The following is a 19,867-nucleotide window of genomic DNA, read 5'->3' on the forward strand; positions in this document are numbered from 1 at the left end:
ATTGAAATTTTTATTATGTCGCAAAAGTTAGAGCCGTTTATGAGATCTTTAATAACTTAAGATTTAAAACGTTATTTGATTAGTACTAATTTAATGGCAAATTCCATATCCCTCACAAACCGAATAAATGTTAATGTAAGTATAATGTATATTTTTGTCTTTTTGGTATTGTATAAATTTACTTGAGAAAAATTTAATTGAGAAATTCATAAGCGACTCTCGCCATACCCATTGTAGCTTTGGTTTGTATTGTTACATTTATACAATACAGAACATAGAAATAAATATAAATTTTTATACTTAATAAAATTTATTCTTTACGCTTACTGAGTTGCACTTAAAATTTGATATCTTCATAAAGTTATGAGACTTAAAAAACTATGTTATAATACTGTCCTTTGTGTAACTAATAAAGGAAAGCGGCAAGAGGTCAGATAGTTTCGTACATAATACTTTATCCATCTGTGGCTTGCTCAGGTATACATCTATATCGCCGTTTGACCCACGAAATTCACTTAGTGTTTGTCGGCAGACTCCGCACGGTGCAGTGAAATTGTTTTGATGTGCAACCACCGCTATGCATTTAAACTTAGTGTATCCCTCGGAAACAGCTTTGGGCACGGCAGCGCGCTCTGCACATATCGAAGGTCCGAGTGCTGCGTTTTCAATGTTGCACCCCGTATATAACTTGTTGTCCTCTTCTGTGAGTAGGGCTGCCCCGACTGCGAAGTTCGAGTATGGACAGTACGCTAATTTCCTTGCTGCGACTGCTTCTTTAATTAAATTTTGTATGGTTTCGTCTGCAACGAATATTATGAGTTATTAAGAAAAATATATTAGTTATTTAGACAAAATTATTACTTATTCTTTTATAATATTTCAAAATATTTTTTAACATCACTCGTTCATATCATATATATATATGTGTATATATATATATATATATATATATATATATATATATATATATATATATATATATATATATATATATATATATATATATATATATATATATACATATATATATATATATATATATATATATATATATATATATATATATGTATGTATGTATGAGTTACTATTATAGCTTGCTTTTTGCTTGCATTTATTGAGGGAATCCATGCTCGCAGATTCGCACAAATAATATTCTGAAATCTACTATTGAGTAGGCAATTAAATCGGTTGTCGCCCTGACCTGTTTGCACCATGCAATAAACATGTGTCATGTTATGAAAGCACGTAAACATCACAATTTAATTGTTATCAAAACAGATACGTAGATGCACGACCGACCTGGTTACGCTTAAATTATGTATTAAATAAAGTCGTAGACACCTCGGTCGTACATGATCGTATCAGACAAACCTAGGTACATAAGTTATAAGCACCTAGTTATAAATTATCTAATAATTAATTTTACTATCAAATAATATTATCTAATATCAGTGATGTTGATATGAATTTAAATAATAAATTATTTATGTCATGTAAAAAGATAAATACTAGACTCCGACCAAAAAATGATGCACCAAAAGTTATATAGCTCACACATCAAATTGTAAAGAATTCGTGTAGATTAGGGCTATATTAGAGGCACGAGAAGGAGGAATTCGTTACTCTATCTATCCCATAAGAGACATGACATGAACATATATGGATAGGTAGGTAAGTATGTCGTTAGTTCCACTCATTCCAATTATCTATATAATCTCCACTTACACAGGGTTTTTGAAAATGAAATGGAAAGCCCTGTGCTATCGATATACGCTTGCTATACTATGGGCACCGGTGAGAGAAGATAACGCAATGAGTGCTAATGAAATTGAAAAATTTGCCCCAAAATGCCTAATCCGGTTGCGGCACTGGTACGGTCTCTAGTATCTCAAGTAGAGAATGTGTTTAATCCTAGCTGACTTTATATATTCCAAACATTATCTTTGTCTTCTATATTCAAATTCCGATTAGTAAAGGCATGCTGCATGAAATCCGCTCTCTAAAACCGCCTTGATCTTATGATTTATTAAAGAACCGTTAACCGTCGGTATCTCAAGGATGTAATTATACCAATTATAGCCATTAATAAATTAAAGTCCGCGTCGGGTCAGATCCAGTGTCTAACTACAATTATTAGATCGATAAGCATTGTATAAGTTATAAAATATATAATGAAGTAATGTTAGGTTCTCTAAAACATGGGTGAATGTATTTATTTATTTATTTAACACTATTGCACCAACATAACATGATTTGTTAAAACAATTTTCAATACGTATAGTGTAGTACAAAAGGCGGTCTTATTGCTAAGCAATCTCTTCCAGACAACCTTTGGGTAGAAAGGATTAAAGCATAAGTAGGTAGGTGGCGCGTTAAAAAAGATAGATTTGTAAAAAATAATATTTGTGACAGCATAGTCATATACATATACATACATAAATAAACACATACAACCAAACATATACATATATATACATACACATATAAATATATATACATACATATACATATATACGCATAAATACATACAAATATACCATATTAATACACATATATATATAACACACATAAAACTGGAAATACGTAGGACTAAGTGATTATAAGGATAGGTAGTGGGCTTTAACTAAGTTTTTAAAAATGGGCAACGATTGAGCGCACCGTATAGAGGTAGGGAGTGAGTTCCACAAACGAACTGCTTGCACGGAAAAGGATTTGGAGTAGGAAGAGGAAGAATGGGTAGGAATTATGAGTTGGAGGTTGTCAGTACTACGTAAAGAATAAGAATTAGAATTGCTCTCTCCAAGAAACATAAAACGTTCTTTTAAATAATGAGGTCTTTTAAATAAATAATGTACCTAATAATTATTATTTTATTGGTCATACTCCTGAACTATTAACTTGTGGAATCCAGTCTGCTCGGATCAGTCCTTAATGTATAGCTATATCCTAACTTTTATGGTTTAAGTACAATACAATGTAATTTAATTTATCTTCACAGTAAGTCCTTTAAATTGATATAAGCAATCGATAGGTTCACAAAATATGGATGTGCTACGTTAAAGTATAGGAAAATATGTTAATTTATTTGAAAAAAAAAATGGTATTTCCCATTGAAATAATAAGCAACCACGATTTAATCTACATCATACATATACACTTATGTTCGCAAAATAATATATATTATGGGACCGACCCAATCGGTTTATAAAAAGGAAGTGGCTAGCATAACATGACAGTAACAATGAGCAACGGAGGGTTATTTTACAAGTACGTAGTTGTAAAATCAAAGTATGATATGATAACCCATATACCCGTATCACATTATAACTTTTAAAACAAACATATGGATTAAGTTAATTATATAGAACATAGAAGCGTGATTTCAAATCCATAGTTTTTTCTACAGACGGTCCTAAAGTCCCACAAATAAAAGGTTTTTCTAAATTAATTTAAATTTGTTTTAGAAATATTACGAGAGTACTTACTTAACGAGTTAAAATCTACTATTTGATAGTTGTCCATCGCGTGCACGTTGCAGTAAATTGAATAAAGATTGTGTGTAACGTCCTATACTTGTAGCGGTCACCGACCAACTGATTAAGCCAAACGATCGTTGATTACGACTATTATTTATAGCATTTGTATTGCAAAATATGTTTGTTTATACCTAATCTATTACAATTGCTAATCATGTCATCATATTAGTTTTTGTATCTGCTTACTGAAGATCTAGCAATCAATAATGGTAAATATTGATAATAACAGTATACGTATACAGTTATAATCATGGGTCATAAGGTAGTCTATTAATTAATTAATTATGACCAGTATTTTCTATATTTGTACTTCTGTAAATTCACTAAATAATTCATCAATAAATCATTTATAGGTAGATCACTTAATTTTGTAGTAATACCAGGCACCATAATAACAGATAGAGTCAATGTAGGCAAGTGAATGGTATAGTTAGAGAGCGGCATTTTTATTTAAATAAGTTTGGTCCTTCTATTTACAGTTACCTGAAGGTCGTGAAGTCGTGATTATCATTAGTAGTCGTGCTAATATAAGTGTCGTGATATTTTTATATTCGTTATATAATACAGACAGAAAGATATTTATAGGTCATTACTCGGTCAAAAATAGTCTTTGTGATGACGAGGTAACACAAAAGTGACCAAGTAAACCACGCACAATGCCGTAAGAATAAATCTTTGTTTTTATGCAATACTCCAGTAGAAAAGAAAATCTTATGAGCTAAGCCTATGTCGTCTGGGCACCATGGTAATAAGTACCCAATTTAATATTCTCCTTTATGAGAAAAATTAAAATGCAGGAGTAACTATTTTTATTTTTTTTATAATTATTTAATTTATAATAAATTTACTGTTGTAATCTTTTGAAGGAAACAATAGAGAGTATCTATCTATTTTTCTACGGTTTCGTACCATGGAAAAATATTAAGCATTTACCATTAGTACTTGTCATTTTTTTTCTAGAAAAAAAAAACTTATTATTAATCTAAATTCTTAGCCAGATAGATTAATTAATTCTGCCTGGTTATCTTGTAGACAAAGACTTACGGTTGTATAAAAATTAAACACGCTATTATAATTATGTCGAGTGAAAGCAACCGTTTATAGTTTTTTTTACAATAGCTTATTCTTGGATAGAGCGAGCGAGGTTATGCCAAAGTTCTGTAGTCTAGGACCGTAACGTAGTGGTTTACTACTTTGGTCCGCAGTATTAGGGTCATGACTTCGATATTCTCGATTGACAAAATATAGAATTAGTTATTTAAAAAAAGTTAAAACGTTCAAACTTTATATTTTTATTGCAAACCCTTTCCAGTACTTAATTACTGTTTTTTTTTTTTTTTCTATAATTGAAATATGAATTCTACATGTTTCACAAAGCATAAATTTTGAGAAAAACGTTGGATACACTGACGGTGGGACAAAGATTGGAATCTCATCATAAGAACCCGTTTGGATTTCTATTTTGTGATCCCTAAAAATATAAGCAACCCTCTTTATAATCTATGTAATGAAGCGTAAAAGTATATTTGTTTGAAGACGTTAATCTCTAAAAACAATCTTTTTGCATTTGATAGCTTACTTTTTGACGCTATTCGACATCACGACATGATTAGAGACGAGACCATGTTATTATAAAAAAAAGCCAGTTAACGAAATAGTTCATTTATTAGGAACATAATAGTAGTGTAATGTCGGAAAATAATTAAATTAATTATACATTTTCATTATTCTCCTCTCCAGCTTATATTTTATTGACATACACTCACAACAAAAATATTTAACAAAACAAATGAAATAGTCGTCCATTGCTGTCACATTATATACAGGAAAAATATGCAAATATTATATTTATTCATTATCCTACTTTTCACACCAAGGATGTCGTTAAAGGCAATTAAAGAAACAAAGCGTAATACAGTAATCCCCCCTATAACACGGTACTCTTATAACGCGTTTTCAATCCCTCGTATAAAACGGGTATTCCTCTCGCGGGTATTGAATATTTTATTAAAAAAATATGTCGGTGGAAAGTTATTTCGGATAGCTCCGACACCAAATAAACATGTAATAAAACTGTTAATTTGTTTGAAAAATAACTGTTTTTAGTTAAATATACATATGCTTTTTATTTATAATGTTTATAATTTGATTTTAATAAAACACACATATAGCGTCCATAACATCATAGTTTTTTCTTAATATTCAATTTAAAACCACTTTAACGAGAAAAGTGAAACGTGAACTATTTGTACATTACACATGTTTGTACATATTCGTACATAACACACATGAGGTCGTACAAGCGCGTTATACGAGAATATTCGTACAACGCGGAACGAATCTTCAGTGTTATAGGGTGGATTACTGTACATTAAAATTCTACACCACATCGCCTGGCCATTGTGAAATAGAATTATAATATTTCATTTATCGATTACATAGTACGAAAATTTATAAGCATATTTTTTGCACAAAAAAGGCTTGATTATATAATCATACTCTATGCATATTGAAATAATTATTTGCTCATTATTGAAATATTACAAATAAAAAAAAAAAAACTTAATATACTAAGGCCGCTTTCCCATTTAATGGTACAATATAGTTTTATTTGGTAAGCTATTTTGTACTTCCAACTTGCTCTGTAAGTACAGAGCTAGTCTGAGTAAAATAATGCTGTACCACATCAATAAATCTGGAAGTGGCCTAAAGAATACATTTCATTTAATAGAATTAACTTAAAAATTATAAATAGTATGGCAATTTATATCTTATTACATTATAATTAGACCTTGCCTGTATATCACAATTTTATATTACCATAACATTCATAATATACCAGATGTATTTTTTGATAGGTTACAAATTATAGTATTATCCGTATGTATATTTAAATATATAATTGTGAAAACATCTTTCCATCAAATGTGATGCGAGATTTTTTGTTACTATGCATGATTTATATTTTTTCATAAAAAGAAAATCCTTTTCATAGAATTGGTATGAGGCTAAAGGAATTATATATTAGGATAAAAGGACATTTCGTGAAAATATAGCGTAATACATAAAAAAAAAACAGAGCCAAATTGAGAACTTCCACTTTTTGGCAGTTTTACGGCGATATTGACAACGGTCAAACGTTAGACTATCATGTTACAACTATACAGTTACATACTTACTATAACTACACATGCATATTTATTTAAAAAAAGATATATGAAATCGCAGTCACGAGCAACTACCAGAATGGACACCATCCGACGTAGCACTGGCAGAGATTTTCGTTACTGGTAGCCTGCTGGATCAAGAGGTCCACTTGTTTCTGCACAGAGACAACTTCGTCGATGTGGGGGAAGTCGCGGCCGGTGAGCTTGTCTCTAACTCGATTGACAATAGCCAGCGCACGCTTGTTAAGGTTCGTCTCAGCGGGTGGGTCAGGGGGGTCAACAGTATCGGTTAATGGGGCAAGTGGTGTGAGGGGCACTCGCCCGCGGCTGGGGGGTGAGCCGGCCGCGTCCGACGACGACGCGTCCGCATCGGCCCGCGACCGGCGGACTGCGTCTATCAGTCGCCAGTTGAGTAAGGGGTCGTACACGAATGCCTCCAGTACAGCCATTACGCTGTCTTTGTGCCGATGCAGGACCTCCATGACTGACTCGCATGTACGTCGGTACGTTCCTTCGATGCCCGTCACCTAAAAGAGGGAGAAGTTTCAGTAATTATCAAATATTATCAGTATACTTATTAAATCATTACAAGTATGATACGCATTATAAAAATAACTGGATTAGCTTAGAGAATGATTGATTAGTTGCAGAATTGGGGGTACTTTGTAGATATAACACTGATCTTTCACAAAATCTCCCCTAATTCAGTAATATACTACTCCTCAAGAATACAACATGCAAGTTGATCAGTTCATTATGCAAGAATCATCAATGAATTCAAATAGGATGTAGAGCCATTAAAAGAGGCACTGTTTTAGATTATTGCAACTTGTGTGCATTAAGTCTAAAATCTACAGAAAATAAAGATACGAATTAACAATAGTTTAACTAACAGTTTTAAGATTTTATTCATTATTAGGCTACAAATATTCTTTTAGAAAAATCTGCTATATATAAATAAAAAAGAAAAATAGAAGTAATGTCAAGTAACTTTATATAATTAGTAACTCACCTCCATAGCATTGATAAGCATCCTTGTAAGTCTAAATGGTATTTTCTCTGGGAATTTGTCTCTAGTTACGGCCACTTCGAAACAATCTCCGAAGTCAATATGTAGGAATTTTCCAGTGACTCTGTCGAGCATGATGTTGGATGGGTGTCTGTCTCCGAGGCCAAGGATGTATCCCACCATGCTCATGACGGCCAGAGAGCGTGTGTAATTGGTGCGCCGCTCGAACCATGCCTCAGAGGAAGGACTCTTCAGCCACAGTAATTTTGCTAAATCGTCGCCAGCCGTATGCTCCAGTGCGTGTTCAAAAACTTCCACCTGGATTAAATGCGAAATTAATTGTTTATTTTTGTAACCATGACACCTGAATATCGTTTGCTAATTTGCAGGAACCTATAGGGTCGAAATTCAAATACAAACTTTATTAAAGTTAAAAAAATTAATCAATAATAATATTATTTTTGTTATTTGCTATTTAGAACATTTAACGTATTTTTTTTATAGAAGATCTCATTACTAAATATACTAACACTTGTAATTTTTAAAATGATTTTGAAATTATTTCTGTACTCAATGCCAATGTTAACAAATTCAAAATGATTATATTGCGTGATATTTAGTTGGTTCATAAGTACTGTCACTAAGTCAAATTTTTAATTACGATCTAATAATTATAAACTTTTATTAAAAATGTTTATAGTTTTGAATTCGACATGAAAATTGGCCCTCGTCTAGCCCAGATCTTATCTCGTTGGAACATAAAATATGGCAGTATTTAGAGGAAAAAGAAGTGCTAAACTTAAAAAAAAAAATTCGACTTCTTGAAAGTTTATGAAAGCAGTAACAAATATTGACATGAGTGTTGTGCATGACACAATTGATGACTGTCTCTGAAGGTTTGAAAAGTGTATTCAAAATGTGTACTCGGGTATTTGGGCTTACGAATAATAATATTGTTAATATAATGCATTTAAACTTTACATTTCAATTAAAAAAAAATACTATATATCTTTATTTTTTTATTTTATGCCTAATATCTGTTTGAGAAAATTTAAAGACTTTTTTTTATACAACTTAGAATAGCAAACAAACTGACAGCCCACCTGATGGAAAGTGGTAACCTCGCCTATAGACATGAGCAGTACCATGGACATAACAGAGTATACTGTTTCGCCCATGATACCCCCCATGCGTTGCCATTCCTGAGGACTCAGGTGTTATTCTTCTGTATCCAGTAAATTCACGCCATATCCCACCCTTCAAACTGAAACACAGCTATGCAAACACAACTGCTTTACGGTGGAAACACGAATGGGACAGAGGTACCCAAGCAATCGACTTTTGTACAAAGTCTGCCTCTGGTAAAGGTATGGCTATTATGTATTTCAATAATAACCTTGATAATATACCAATGAAATTTTACAAACCTTTTGCATCAACATCAATCTATCCAAATCCGATGCCATTCGTTGCATGATCTTATGCTCAATATTAAGCAGACATTTTCTTTTGTCTCTATAATCTCTTATTAGTGAATGCAACGTGTCGCAGTGGGGCACCCATCCGATAAGGCCCGAGTTGGTGGACAGCGGTATGACGGCGTATCGTTGTATGGCGAGGTCACGGCGGAAGGTGTCTGGGTCGGCCTGTAACAGTGTGTTGACGAGGCCGAACAGCTGCATCACCCGCTCGTCCTGGCGGAGGTCCTCGTGGCCCTTCAGGAGGAACATGTAGTCTTTGCCGTTCGAACCGCGGATGCATAGTCGGCGAGGACGTTGTTTTGATGTTATTACCTATGTTTAGAATATTTAAATAAAACATTAAAAAAAAAAACGTTGTAATATGATTATACCAAACTGAAAATGTTCAAATAACTTTAAAATCTATTTTAAGTCAAAATAAGTGTAGAAGTTCCAACAGTGCATTTCTGTGTGTCTATCTGTGTATTCATCGACATTTTATAACTTATTCGTTACATTTTTATGAAAACGTTATGTGACCGTTATTAATTTATATGACAAAGTATCTTAATTTACATGATGGCTATAGAGATTTATGTAATGAAAACTACATATTGCACGCTATTAAAACAATATGGCTAAATATGTATTTATATAAAACCTATTAAGATCTATTTTAATCACATTTAAATAAAAATTTAAATAAATTGTTATTATTACTCTGGACATGTTAAATGTATCGCGGGCACTAAAAACATAAACAATTAAAATTTATAAGAATACACAGGACGTGTCAGTGGCATTGAATATGTTTAGCAAATGTTTACCTGTAGGCTGCTCTGTATGTGGGCGATGCGAATGAGGTCCGTGTCGGGCACGTAGGAGCCGGGCACCGCGAGCTCCAGGTCGCGGCATCCGAGCAGCCGCGGGCTCACGTACTGCAGCTCCAGCGACGTCAGTTGCGGCAGCTGTCGGTTGATGCGACGGAACACGTGGTAGTACAGGTCCCACGCTTGCGTCAGGTCCCGTACTGAGCCCGACTCCTATACACCGTCGACGATAAACACAAGGAAAAATCTCAATAAAATGGGCATCTACTATTTTTTTTTGTACTAAAATTCGAATTTGGAATCGATATTTTTTTGAATATTCGTAGTATGAAATTTATGATCAATATCAAAACAAAATAAAAAAATTCCAACTTAATATATAAATTGTACCAGTTCTTATTTACAGTGGTCATTAGTAGTTATTACTGCTACATGAAAAATAAGTATGACATCAAAATAATATTTCAATTTCACTAAAAAGTATCTAAAAATAAGAATAAAGGTATAATAATACCTTGAATCGATTGCACCACTCTTGTGCATCGCTGAGGTCTCTCCCATAAGCCTGACTGAATGATACTTCTTTCAGTGTCTGCGGACCCCTTTCCAGCATTGCATGTAGAGGTTCTAGTGTTTTGAACATCGCCTTTACATCACGCTCACTGAAATATAATCTGGAAGCTTCCTCCAATGCTTCATACCATTGTTCATGCCATAATATGGCCACTCTGATCAACTCCTCAGATATCATAGCGGCCTGGTTGACTAGGTTGCTCGAATGAGTACACATTGATTTCAAAATTTGATTAGCCGCATTCTTACGAGCCACGAAGGAAGACTTCGAAGCTACAGTAAGTGGATAAACGAGGGCTTGAGGGTGCGATTTACCTATATCTATCAACAATGAGTGAATCAACTTCCCCACTAAAGCCCTCGGAGTATCAATTCTAGCTATCAGCTGCGGTATAACTTGTAGCCAAACGTTAATTTCGATGGTTCTGATACCCTCTACAAGTGCTTCGTGCACAGCAGAGTAATGGCCATAATCAAACCACAATGTCAATAATCTTAGTGTGTCTTGAAGAGAACTACCATGAGATAGATTGATTGACTTAAAGAAACCCTCCACTGCTGGAACAGTGTGCTGTTGAATACATTCCGGCGTTGGTTTCTTTTCTCCTTGATTTGCATTGTCTGCATTTGTCTCTTGATGTTTATAGAACAAAACTGTTTCAAAGTTCATATAGGCCCATGCGTGCCAAGCTTTGTACCAATCAGGTGCTAATTCAGTAGCCGACTCATAGTTGCGTAGGATTTCTGGTATAGACTGATTATTGATTCCAAGCAAAGACTCACACCAAGATCCTAATTTCAAATGACAACGAGCAACTAATCGACGTTCTGCTTCACTATACGCCATTGCGTTTACATAACGTTGTAACTGGTCATACGCCAGCTGCCTATCTCCTGCCGCCCACAAATGCTTTGCGTATGCGAGGGTCAATCTCGGCTCATGAGTCGGAAGGGGTTTATCTCTATTTTGACTTGGATCTATTCCTAATAACATGACTAAGGTTCTATGAGCTTGTCCTGGAGCACCACTTTTTCTGCAAAGTGAAGCAAATTTAAGCCAAGTCGTCATATCCTCCTGAGGAGTTAACACTAAACCTCGAACCTGAAGTATTTTACGCCAATCTTCAACTAGTCTTTGTCCACCCTGAAGTCTTGTCCACCAAGCGTGACGAATGGATTCTCGCCTTTCACTTACTAATTTATAAGTGATCACTTCCTCCAATTCAGCTAAAAGCTGAGCATTGACTAGAGCTCCGTAAGCTCTCTGGTAGCTTTCTCCGGCCACGGCAGTTAATTCGGAATCTAGTAATGTACGGGCCTGGTGTATAAATTGTTTAGACAAATCAAATTCAGCATTATGAATACTGAGAACAGCTCTAAAGAAAGCTCCATCCTGGGTATTCTCTGGTAAAAAGTTTACATATTTGGACATTGACTCCCATTCTTTCAGGCCCCAAGCGGCGGCTGCTGCTAGTCTTGCAGTTTTGAATTTCTCATCGTTACTCATATTCGGCCAGCGTTCGGATACCGTATTATATAATTTAATCCATTCGCCTAGAGCTTCGTAACACCGTAATTCACCCAGATAGGCATCCATATTATTAGGTTCCACAGCTAGCTTTTCACCATACAAATTTAGAGCTTTCTCCCAATTATGTAATTTCTCATACCATCGTATTTGTACTTTTAAATCGGCATCTCCTGCTTCACGCTGAGCCATTACCCTTTCGAGCAATCCCTCCGCCGCTTCTTTCTGCTGTAATTTGTTATTTATGTGGATCAGAGCCTCTACGACTTGAGATGTTGCCCCGTTCCTAAATTCTTCTTCCTGTGAAGATTGAAAAAACATAAGCAATCTGCATCGTATGTATATGCTTACCTAGGTACTAGGTAGTAAATGTTACAAAGCATGCGTCACCTTGTAGTGCAAGGCCTTCGCGTAGGCGCGGCAGTGCATGGCGCGCTCGCCGAGCAGGTGCGCGGAGATGGGCAGCGCGCCGCCGTCGCAGTGCTCCATGAACTCGGCGAGGTTGAGCACGGCGTGCGCCAGCTCGGGCGCGGCGGGCGCCGTGAGCGCCTGCTGCAGCGCCGCCGCCAGCTCGGCGCGCCACGCCTCGTCCAGCTCGCTCCAGCACGACACGAACGCCGCGTTGAACAGGTCGCGCAGCAGCTGCGAGTAGTTGTGCGCCAACGCCAGGCACGCCCTGCGTAGTCACGTATCGAGTCGACCTCATTCCACTACCTAATACGTACTCCAGTGGGAGGAGGAGATTGTTCGTAATAGGGAGGTTAGTCCTCGTTGCTATCAATATACCCTATCATGTCAATCTCCACGCGGTCCCCCTGGAAACTATCCTGATCAAATTATCGTTGAATTACACACGATAGGCCAACTGACCTGCCATTTCATCCTCACCAATCGTCTCTCACTGATGCCCTATCATTGTATATCTATAGCGCAGGCTGCGTTACCATTTCATTATCATCTATAAAAAAAAAGTACCTACTCCGTAGAAAAAAGTCCTTAGTAGAAATTAATTGAAAAACTACTCGAATCTGATAGATAACTCAAATACCCACATATGTAACTTAGATAAGTACTTAAGATTTGTATGAGTCTTCGGATTTGAATCATGATTCAATTGTACAATGGGTAACAAAATATAATACTTAAATACCAAAATAGCCAGACTCGGCATCTCTAGCCTTGTGCCCTCGTGCATATATACACACATACACCGGGATTTACATTAAGAAGGTAATGTCATAAAACATAGTTAAAACGAAACCTAATTTATGAAACTTGTGCCTATTGGAATGAAATTAATTAAAGTAATAACATCCGGGGGCACGGCAATGAGCCCACCGAGCCGAGCACGCTTCGCTTCGAGAAAAGAATGTTAGGTTTAATCCCCTGTACTTAACTTTTTATTTTGTATAACTGCCTACCTATAATGTTTGTACTACTATAATGTAGTTACTCTATGTTTAATTTAGTTGATTGTAAGTATTAGTGATGTCATATGTATTAGTTAAATCTTGTTTATTTTATAAATAATATAAAGATCTGTAATGGGCTTTTTGTCTTTACTGTTTTATTTTTTATTATGAAATTTTCTAGCTGTTGGTTTTTCTTGAATAAATAAACAAATAAAAATAATGATTGATAATTGCATGTAACCATAATTGTAAAGGAATAATCCAATATAAAATCTACTATTTCTATTACTAAGTAAATATTAAACAGTGCACTTAAGAATAAAATATTTTATTAGTATAATATGTTGCCGTATCGTGCGATTGAGAATCTGTAGTCAAATGCAACAAGATCAATTAGTGGTCTACCTTAGTGCGGGGCTATGCGACTCCGTCAGCAGGCCGATGCTGAACCGGCGCAGCCACTCGAGCCAGTCGTCCTTGGACACGCGGCTGCTCACTGTCCACGCCAACTTTAAGTTGTGAGCGTTTACACACAGCTTTCGGATCGATGTCGTAGAATCACACAGAACGTACCGTGCCTGAGAACATAACAATTTACTTATATTAAAATATCAAAATAATTTAATCAAATAATTAATATTATTTTAAGATTTTAGTAAGAGAAAACTGTAACATGTATACGTTTGCTTTCACAAATTTAATACATTACATATCACTGACGTTATATTATAATATTGTTTATCCTCTTTTATAAATAACTAGATATAACTCTTTAAAATTTTTTTAAGGATCTTAAAAAATATATTTAACTTACTTATGGTTTATTATGTTTAGAAAAATTACTATAAAAAGGAATAATTTACACTCAAATAAATAAATCATAAGATCTTGATAAATATTGTATAACATTAGCTTATCATTAGGCAAATGCATAAATTTTATTTATAGCATATTTCAACAAAATAAAATATTTACCTCCTGGTTATTGTTTCTTGGTTTCCGCCTACTGCTTTGTAAGAATTCATCAAGGGCAAGTGTTTGACTTGATTGCAATTTAGCTAATATTTGTTCATAGTTCTGATGTTGAATTCGATGTTTTATAATTACTTTTTGCACTAAAGGTATAAAGTCATTGTATTTGCGACCCAATTGCACAATTAAAGCGCACAATGTATCCATAGCTGTAGTTCTTAAAGATGGACAGGTGTCTAGACTTCTCACCAAAGGATGTATAATTCTCGAGACTAATTCGCTATAATTTAATGAATCAGACAGATAGTCTACTGTCTCCATAGCGACCTTCGCTACATTAATAGGACAGTCGGTTGCATCAAATAATTTTACTATTGATGGTATTACTAAATGCATATAGTCATCCAAATTATCTTCAAATTTCTGCAAGGCATATAATAGCTTTTCTGTTACGAACCTATCTTTGCTCGTGTCGTGAGCAAGAACACGTAATATTTGTGGCATCAACTGCGGTAGGTATACTTTGAATTCCGAACCCAATGCCACAGCAATATGTTCCACTAACAGTATCAATGTATGTTGCAAAGGGCTGTTTGGTGTCCAAAATTCTTTTATAAGGTCAAAGATTTTGTCAAGATAATTCCGAATATGTTGTTTCACAATTGCAATCAGTTTCGCCAGCTGCGTGAAGAGAAATTCGCGGAAACTATTGCTGTCAGTGGCCCGAGCTACGTAGAGAAGACTTGGTGTGACCCGTGAAATATACGGTACACATTTTATACCAAGAGATTGAAATATAACAGTGACGGCTTGGACAACACTAGTATGATGCTGCTGTAGTGTCGGGTCTCGCAATATACGCATAAGTGTCGATATCACAATCGCTGGATAATATTCATCTAGCACAGGCGATGACATATTGACTAGCATTTCACTTGTGGTCATATCAAAATTGTTTTCTTCCGCTTTACTATCAGCTACAGGTACTAAACTGGAGTCTGGTTGTCCGTCAATCCATAATCCTCTAGTCATTTTATGCTTATACGGATCTAAAGCGCCTAATAGACCCAAGACACGTATGGTCTCACGCCTATCCTTTGGTTGTTGTTCTGTTTTCAAAAAATTCAATAGAACATCCATAAGATTTGGGAACTCAGTATATGGAGTAACAACATGACCTGTAGCACTTATAAGCTGACCAAAGGCCCACAGTGCAACACTTCTTTTCTCTGTGGCACTGGCATCAGACAACAACTCTAGAAGAATTGTAAGTAGTTCAGGCAAACATTTTTTAAGACCAGTATTGTCTCCATGAACATCAGCTAAATCTCCTACAGCTTTTAAAACACTGATAACTACACCAGGGTTAGAATCAGATTCTTTAAGTTTTGGAACTAATACATTTAATATTGTTTCCATATAAGGTTTGACTAGTTTAGGAGCATGTAATATGAGGTTATCTAACATTCTGGCAGCTTGTTCTTTATTTCTGCTCATTCCTGAATGTTCTAATTCTGTCAAAAATTGAATCAGGGTTTTTCTTAAACCTGGCATTACATATGCAGGATTCACAGTACTAAGACGTCCAAGAGTACAGATGGCTAACTCACGAATTTCAAGATGTTCATCATTCATAGCTATAAATAAAAAGCTTAAATTTTCGATTTGAGCCAAATGGGTATCAAATATATCATAAAGGGATTCTAATACCCAGTAGCGAACTTCGTAATCTGGGTCTGTTACAGCTACGACTAGTAATTTGCCTATAACCTCGGCTGTCAACATAGTGAGTGTACGTGATGGCGTTTTTTGAGTTCTAATAGTAGCATCTGCCAATAATTTCGCAGCAGTTTTAACTGCTTCTAATCTTATTTCCTGATGTTCACTTTGAAGAAAGTGATCAGCACAACGTCTAACAAACATAAGTAAACTTTGTTCACCTTCAAAGTGAAATGTTCCAAGAGTTTGCAATGCTAGAACTATGCTTGCAGTGTCTTGTGGCTCAATTACAATATTCATGTTACTCATTTGTTGTTCTAAGCTTCTCGGAACACCAGGATGTAAAAATGGTTTATTTCTTAATACCAGTGATAGCATGTTCAAAAGTCCTTCTGATATTTCTTGTTTGAGTGATGGTAGATTATGGCTCAACTCGTTAAGACATACAGTCAAGTATGGACTTAAGCCAGTGGCAAACATTGCATCTAATAGTTCTCTAATATCAGTTATTACAAGATCTTTGACAGCACTTCCCAATAAAGTGATACAAGCGAAAATTGATGGGTCTACCCATATTCTTTTTTTGCTTTGTGTGTCTCTTATAGGTAAAGCTTGTTTTATAACTTCCATAATTTTGGGTATGTAGTTTTGAATATCATTTCCAATTGCTGCAGCCATAAGTCCTAACGTAGTGAATGCCATGTTTTTATCCTTTTCTCTGCCACGTAATGAAGACAGCAAATAGTGCATAGTGATACCCAAATATTTTTTGCAAAAGAATTCTTTATTGAAAGCTGCTAGTCTTGGAATAATGATGAGTAGTATTTGGGGTACCCCTTGTATTTTCAGCATGCGATGCATCATAACATCTGAAATATTAATTAAATTTATTTAACATGTTGCAAAAAGTATTTTTAAGACTTTGTATAGAATATAAAATATTACCTTGGCATATCCTTTCAAATTTTTCAGATAGGAGTTTGCAGCAGACCTCAGATTCATAAATAGGAACAGGATATTGGACATTTTCAGTCTTAAAACCATCACACAAATAACCTCTTTTTACAGATGGACTATGAAGTTTACTACTGATGAAAATAATATCATCAGACACTGTTATATCTTTCTGGGTGTCTAAACTCCTCATAAGGTGTGTGTATTTTTTCTCCCAAGTAGCATTTGAGCATCTTAAAAGCTCATTCAAAATTAGTAGACCTCCATGTACTCTATCTTCTCTAGTTATACCTTTTTCTTTTAATGGAATATCTTCAAATGATGCCATAGCATCCTCATAGCACTGCATGTACCACTGCGGTTTAGCAGTTGATTGTTTAGCCGTTTCTCTTTGTGCAGTAACCACAAGACCAGCTCTAAGGGCTTTAGCAGCTGCTTCCCTTATTTGGGGCTTGGGGTCTTTTAATGCTACAAGTACATGATCAAAGAAGCCTGAAACTTGTTGATAAAAATATGTAGGTACTGCTATAGCTAGTTCCTTCAGTAGCAATACAGCAGAATGGCGTCTACCCTCATTTCGCTCCTCTGATAACCATTCAAATGCCCTTTTCACCTCAAATTCTACATATTCAGCTCTCTTCACTCCTGATACTATAGCAAGTCGGCCTACAGTTTTAGCAGCTAATTCCATAACACCCACATCAGATGATGGAAGCAAATTTCTCAGGTAGTTAGCAAATCTAGTTATTCTTGTTTTAGTTGTATCACAGTCACCTCCAATAAGACACACTGTAAAAGAAATTATATAACGTAATAAAAAAAAAAATTAAATAAATATATTTATACATGCTTGGAATTTGGAATTATGCAAATATATTTTTGTAGTTTTTCTCCTGTTTGAAAGAAAGAAAGAAAGAAATATTTTCATTACCACCAACTCAGCTGTTGCCTTTTCAAAAAGTTTAACTGTATAAATAATGAATTTGTGTGAATCTGCAAATTTGCAGTATCAGATCATAAAATTTAAAATATATAGTATATAATTAAAACAAATCAATAAAGTAAATCAGTTGCAGTAACCAGAGCAGACTAGTCCCTACAAGCAACACCCATTATTGTGCTCAATCATATTTTAGGGAATTCAATAAACCGACTAAGAAATTGCCAAGGGAAAAATTTCTAGTATTAACCATAATGCAATTGATATAGTTTAAAACTATTGTTGGATATGAGCATAAAGAGGTTTTATTATTATTATTTATATTTTTACAAAAATTCATATTAAGAAGAGGAGACAGCAAACTAACCCCCGGCAGAAGCAGTCGGCCAAGGTTTAGGGCTCTAGGAAGAGAAACCGGCGTACAATGCTGGCAGTATCTAAGAGCACTGCTTTCTGCATGACATCAGGTTTGTTCGCAAAAACAGCAGCCTGATGCTGTTGCTTTCGAGGACCAGCTAGGGCTCATACTTATAGTATGGTAACCATTCATTCACAAGGCCATACTTCAGAACTAATTCTTGATGAAGTATTTTGTTTACCTTGTTGTGTTTGTACAAGTTTTCAGTGTTGGCAAGAACTGAACAACAGGGATGGAGACAAGCCCAACAGATGTTCTCAGTGTCATTCTTCAGAATGTGCTTTCGGTATTTTATTATTAATATATTATTATTATTATTAATAACCTGGTCTACCATGCCACCTCCTATCTGGACATTTTAGTGAGCATGACTTACTCAAGGCTCCCAACCACATCAGAGCCAAATTTAAATTATTATAATTTCATACTACATAACAGTTGCAGTATCCACACTTATACAGTAAAAGACATACGTTAATTGATAATAAAACTGCCATATAATCTAATACTCTTTCTACTTAGCCCTTTAGGGACCTAGCCTAAAAAGAAAATTAAAGATAAAGTAATAAGCGCCACTACTACTACTTAATTTTCTATATATATATATATACAGATTTAAAAAAATACGCACCAATAGCTAACACTCCACCTTTCTTTTCATGGACATCGTTACTGGAGACCATCTCAAAAATTTGATGATTAAACTCGTCAAGGAACTGGGTGAGTTCCTCTTGAGGCACCTCTCGTAGTTCAGTCTTTGCATAGTGATATAATTCACGAGCGGTTTTTATCTGTACATCAACATTTCGTGATTTCAGACCAGCTACAAATTGAGCTACCTGATTAGACATTTTCTGGCATCCGCGAACTCGTCAGATAATACAGCTAATTTTTCATAATGCTGGTAGGTATTTACAAATTCAAATATATTTGTTAACTGCGTAAAATTTTCTTTTTTCCATAAAAATAAATAAACAAGACGTGAAAATCACAAACACCCAGAAGCATGTTTTCCATAGAGCAGAGAATTATTTTTTAATTTATTGAGACTTTGGCTATAAGCGATCCAAAAAAGTTTGAAACCATACCTATTGAATCTCACCGAATTGTGTTTACGCACTATCGGAATCATATATTATTTGCAAAAACAGATTTTTCGGGTGACTTCTTGACTTTGAGTGTGTATGATAATCGTAGCAGGTATCCTTAATCTACGATACAATTAGATTCTTATGCACAGCATATTGAAAAGTAAAATTACTATTATGAATTAGTTTAATTAAATGTCTTTTGTCACTAGATCGCAAATGGGTGTTTGTTGAAGAAGGTTGAATAAAAATGCATTTAAT

At 34.9% G+C, this 19,867-nt stretch overlaps 2 protein-coding genes across 2 annotated transcripts; both read right to left on the reverse strand.

The window, feature by feature from the left end:
• Positions 1-92: 92 nt before the first annotated feature.
• On the reverse strand, positions 93-3,631 carry LOC113516133 (cytidine deaminase-like). Its single transcript, XM_026900506.3, has 2 exons — positions 3,486-3,631; positions 93-800 (listed from the first exon to the last, which is right to left on the reverse strand). Exons 1-2 carry the CDS (start codon positions 3,520-3,522, stop codon positions 379-381), a joined length of 459 nt encoding a protein of 152 aa, XP_026756307.1. The 5' UTR covers positions 3,523-3,631; the 3' UTR covers positions 93-378.
• Positions 3,632-5,182: 1,551 nt separating this feature from the next.
• Positions 5,183-19,558, reverse strand: LOC113516181 (serine/threonine-protein kinase mTOR). Its single transcript, XM_052899059.1, has 10 exons — positions 19,150-19,558; positions 17,152-17,949; positions 14,491-17,075; positions 13,921-14,093; positions 12,494-12,779; positions 10,517-12,403; positions 10,000-10,215; positions 9,140-9,505; positions 7,716-8,030; positions 5,183-7,230 (listed from the first exon to the last, which is right to left on the reverse strand). The coding sequence occupies exons 1-10, from the start codon at positions 19,367-19,369 to the stop codon at positions 6,775-6,777; spliced, it is 7,302 nt and encodes a 2,433-aa protein (XP_052755019.1). The 5' UTR covers positions 19,370-19,558; the 3' UTR covers positions 5,183-6,774.
• Positions 19,559-19,867: the final 309 nt, after the last annotated feature.

The sequence above is a fragment of the Galleria mellonella genome, unplaced genomic scaffold (assembly GCF_026898425.1).
Source record: "Galleria mellonella isolate WM207_F2 unplaced genomic scaffold, CSIRO_AGI_GalMel_v1 utg56, whole genome shotgun sequence".
NCBI lineage: Eukaryota > Metazoa > Arthropoda > Insecta > Lepidoptera > Pyralidae > Galleria > Galleria mellonella.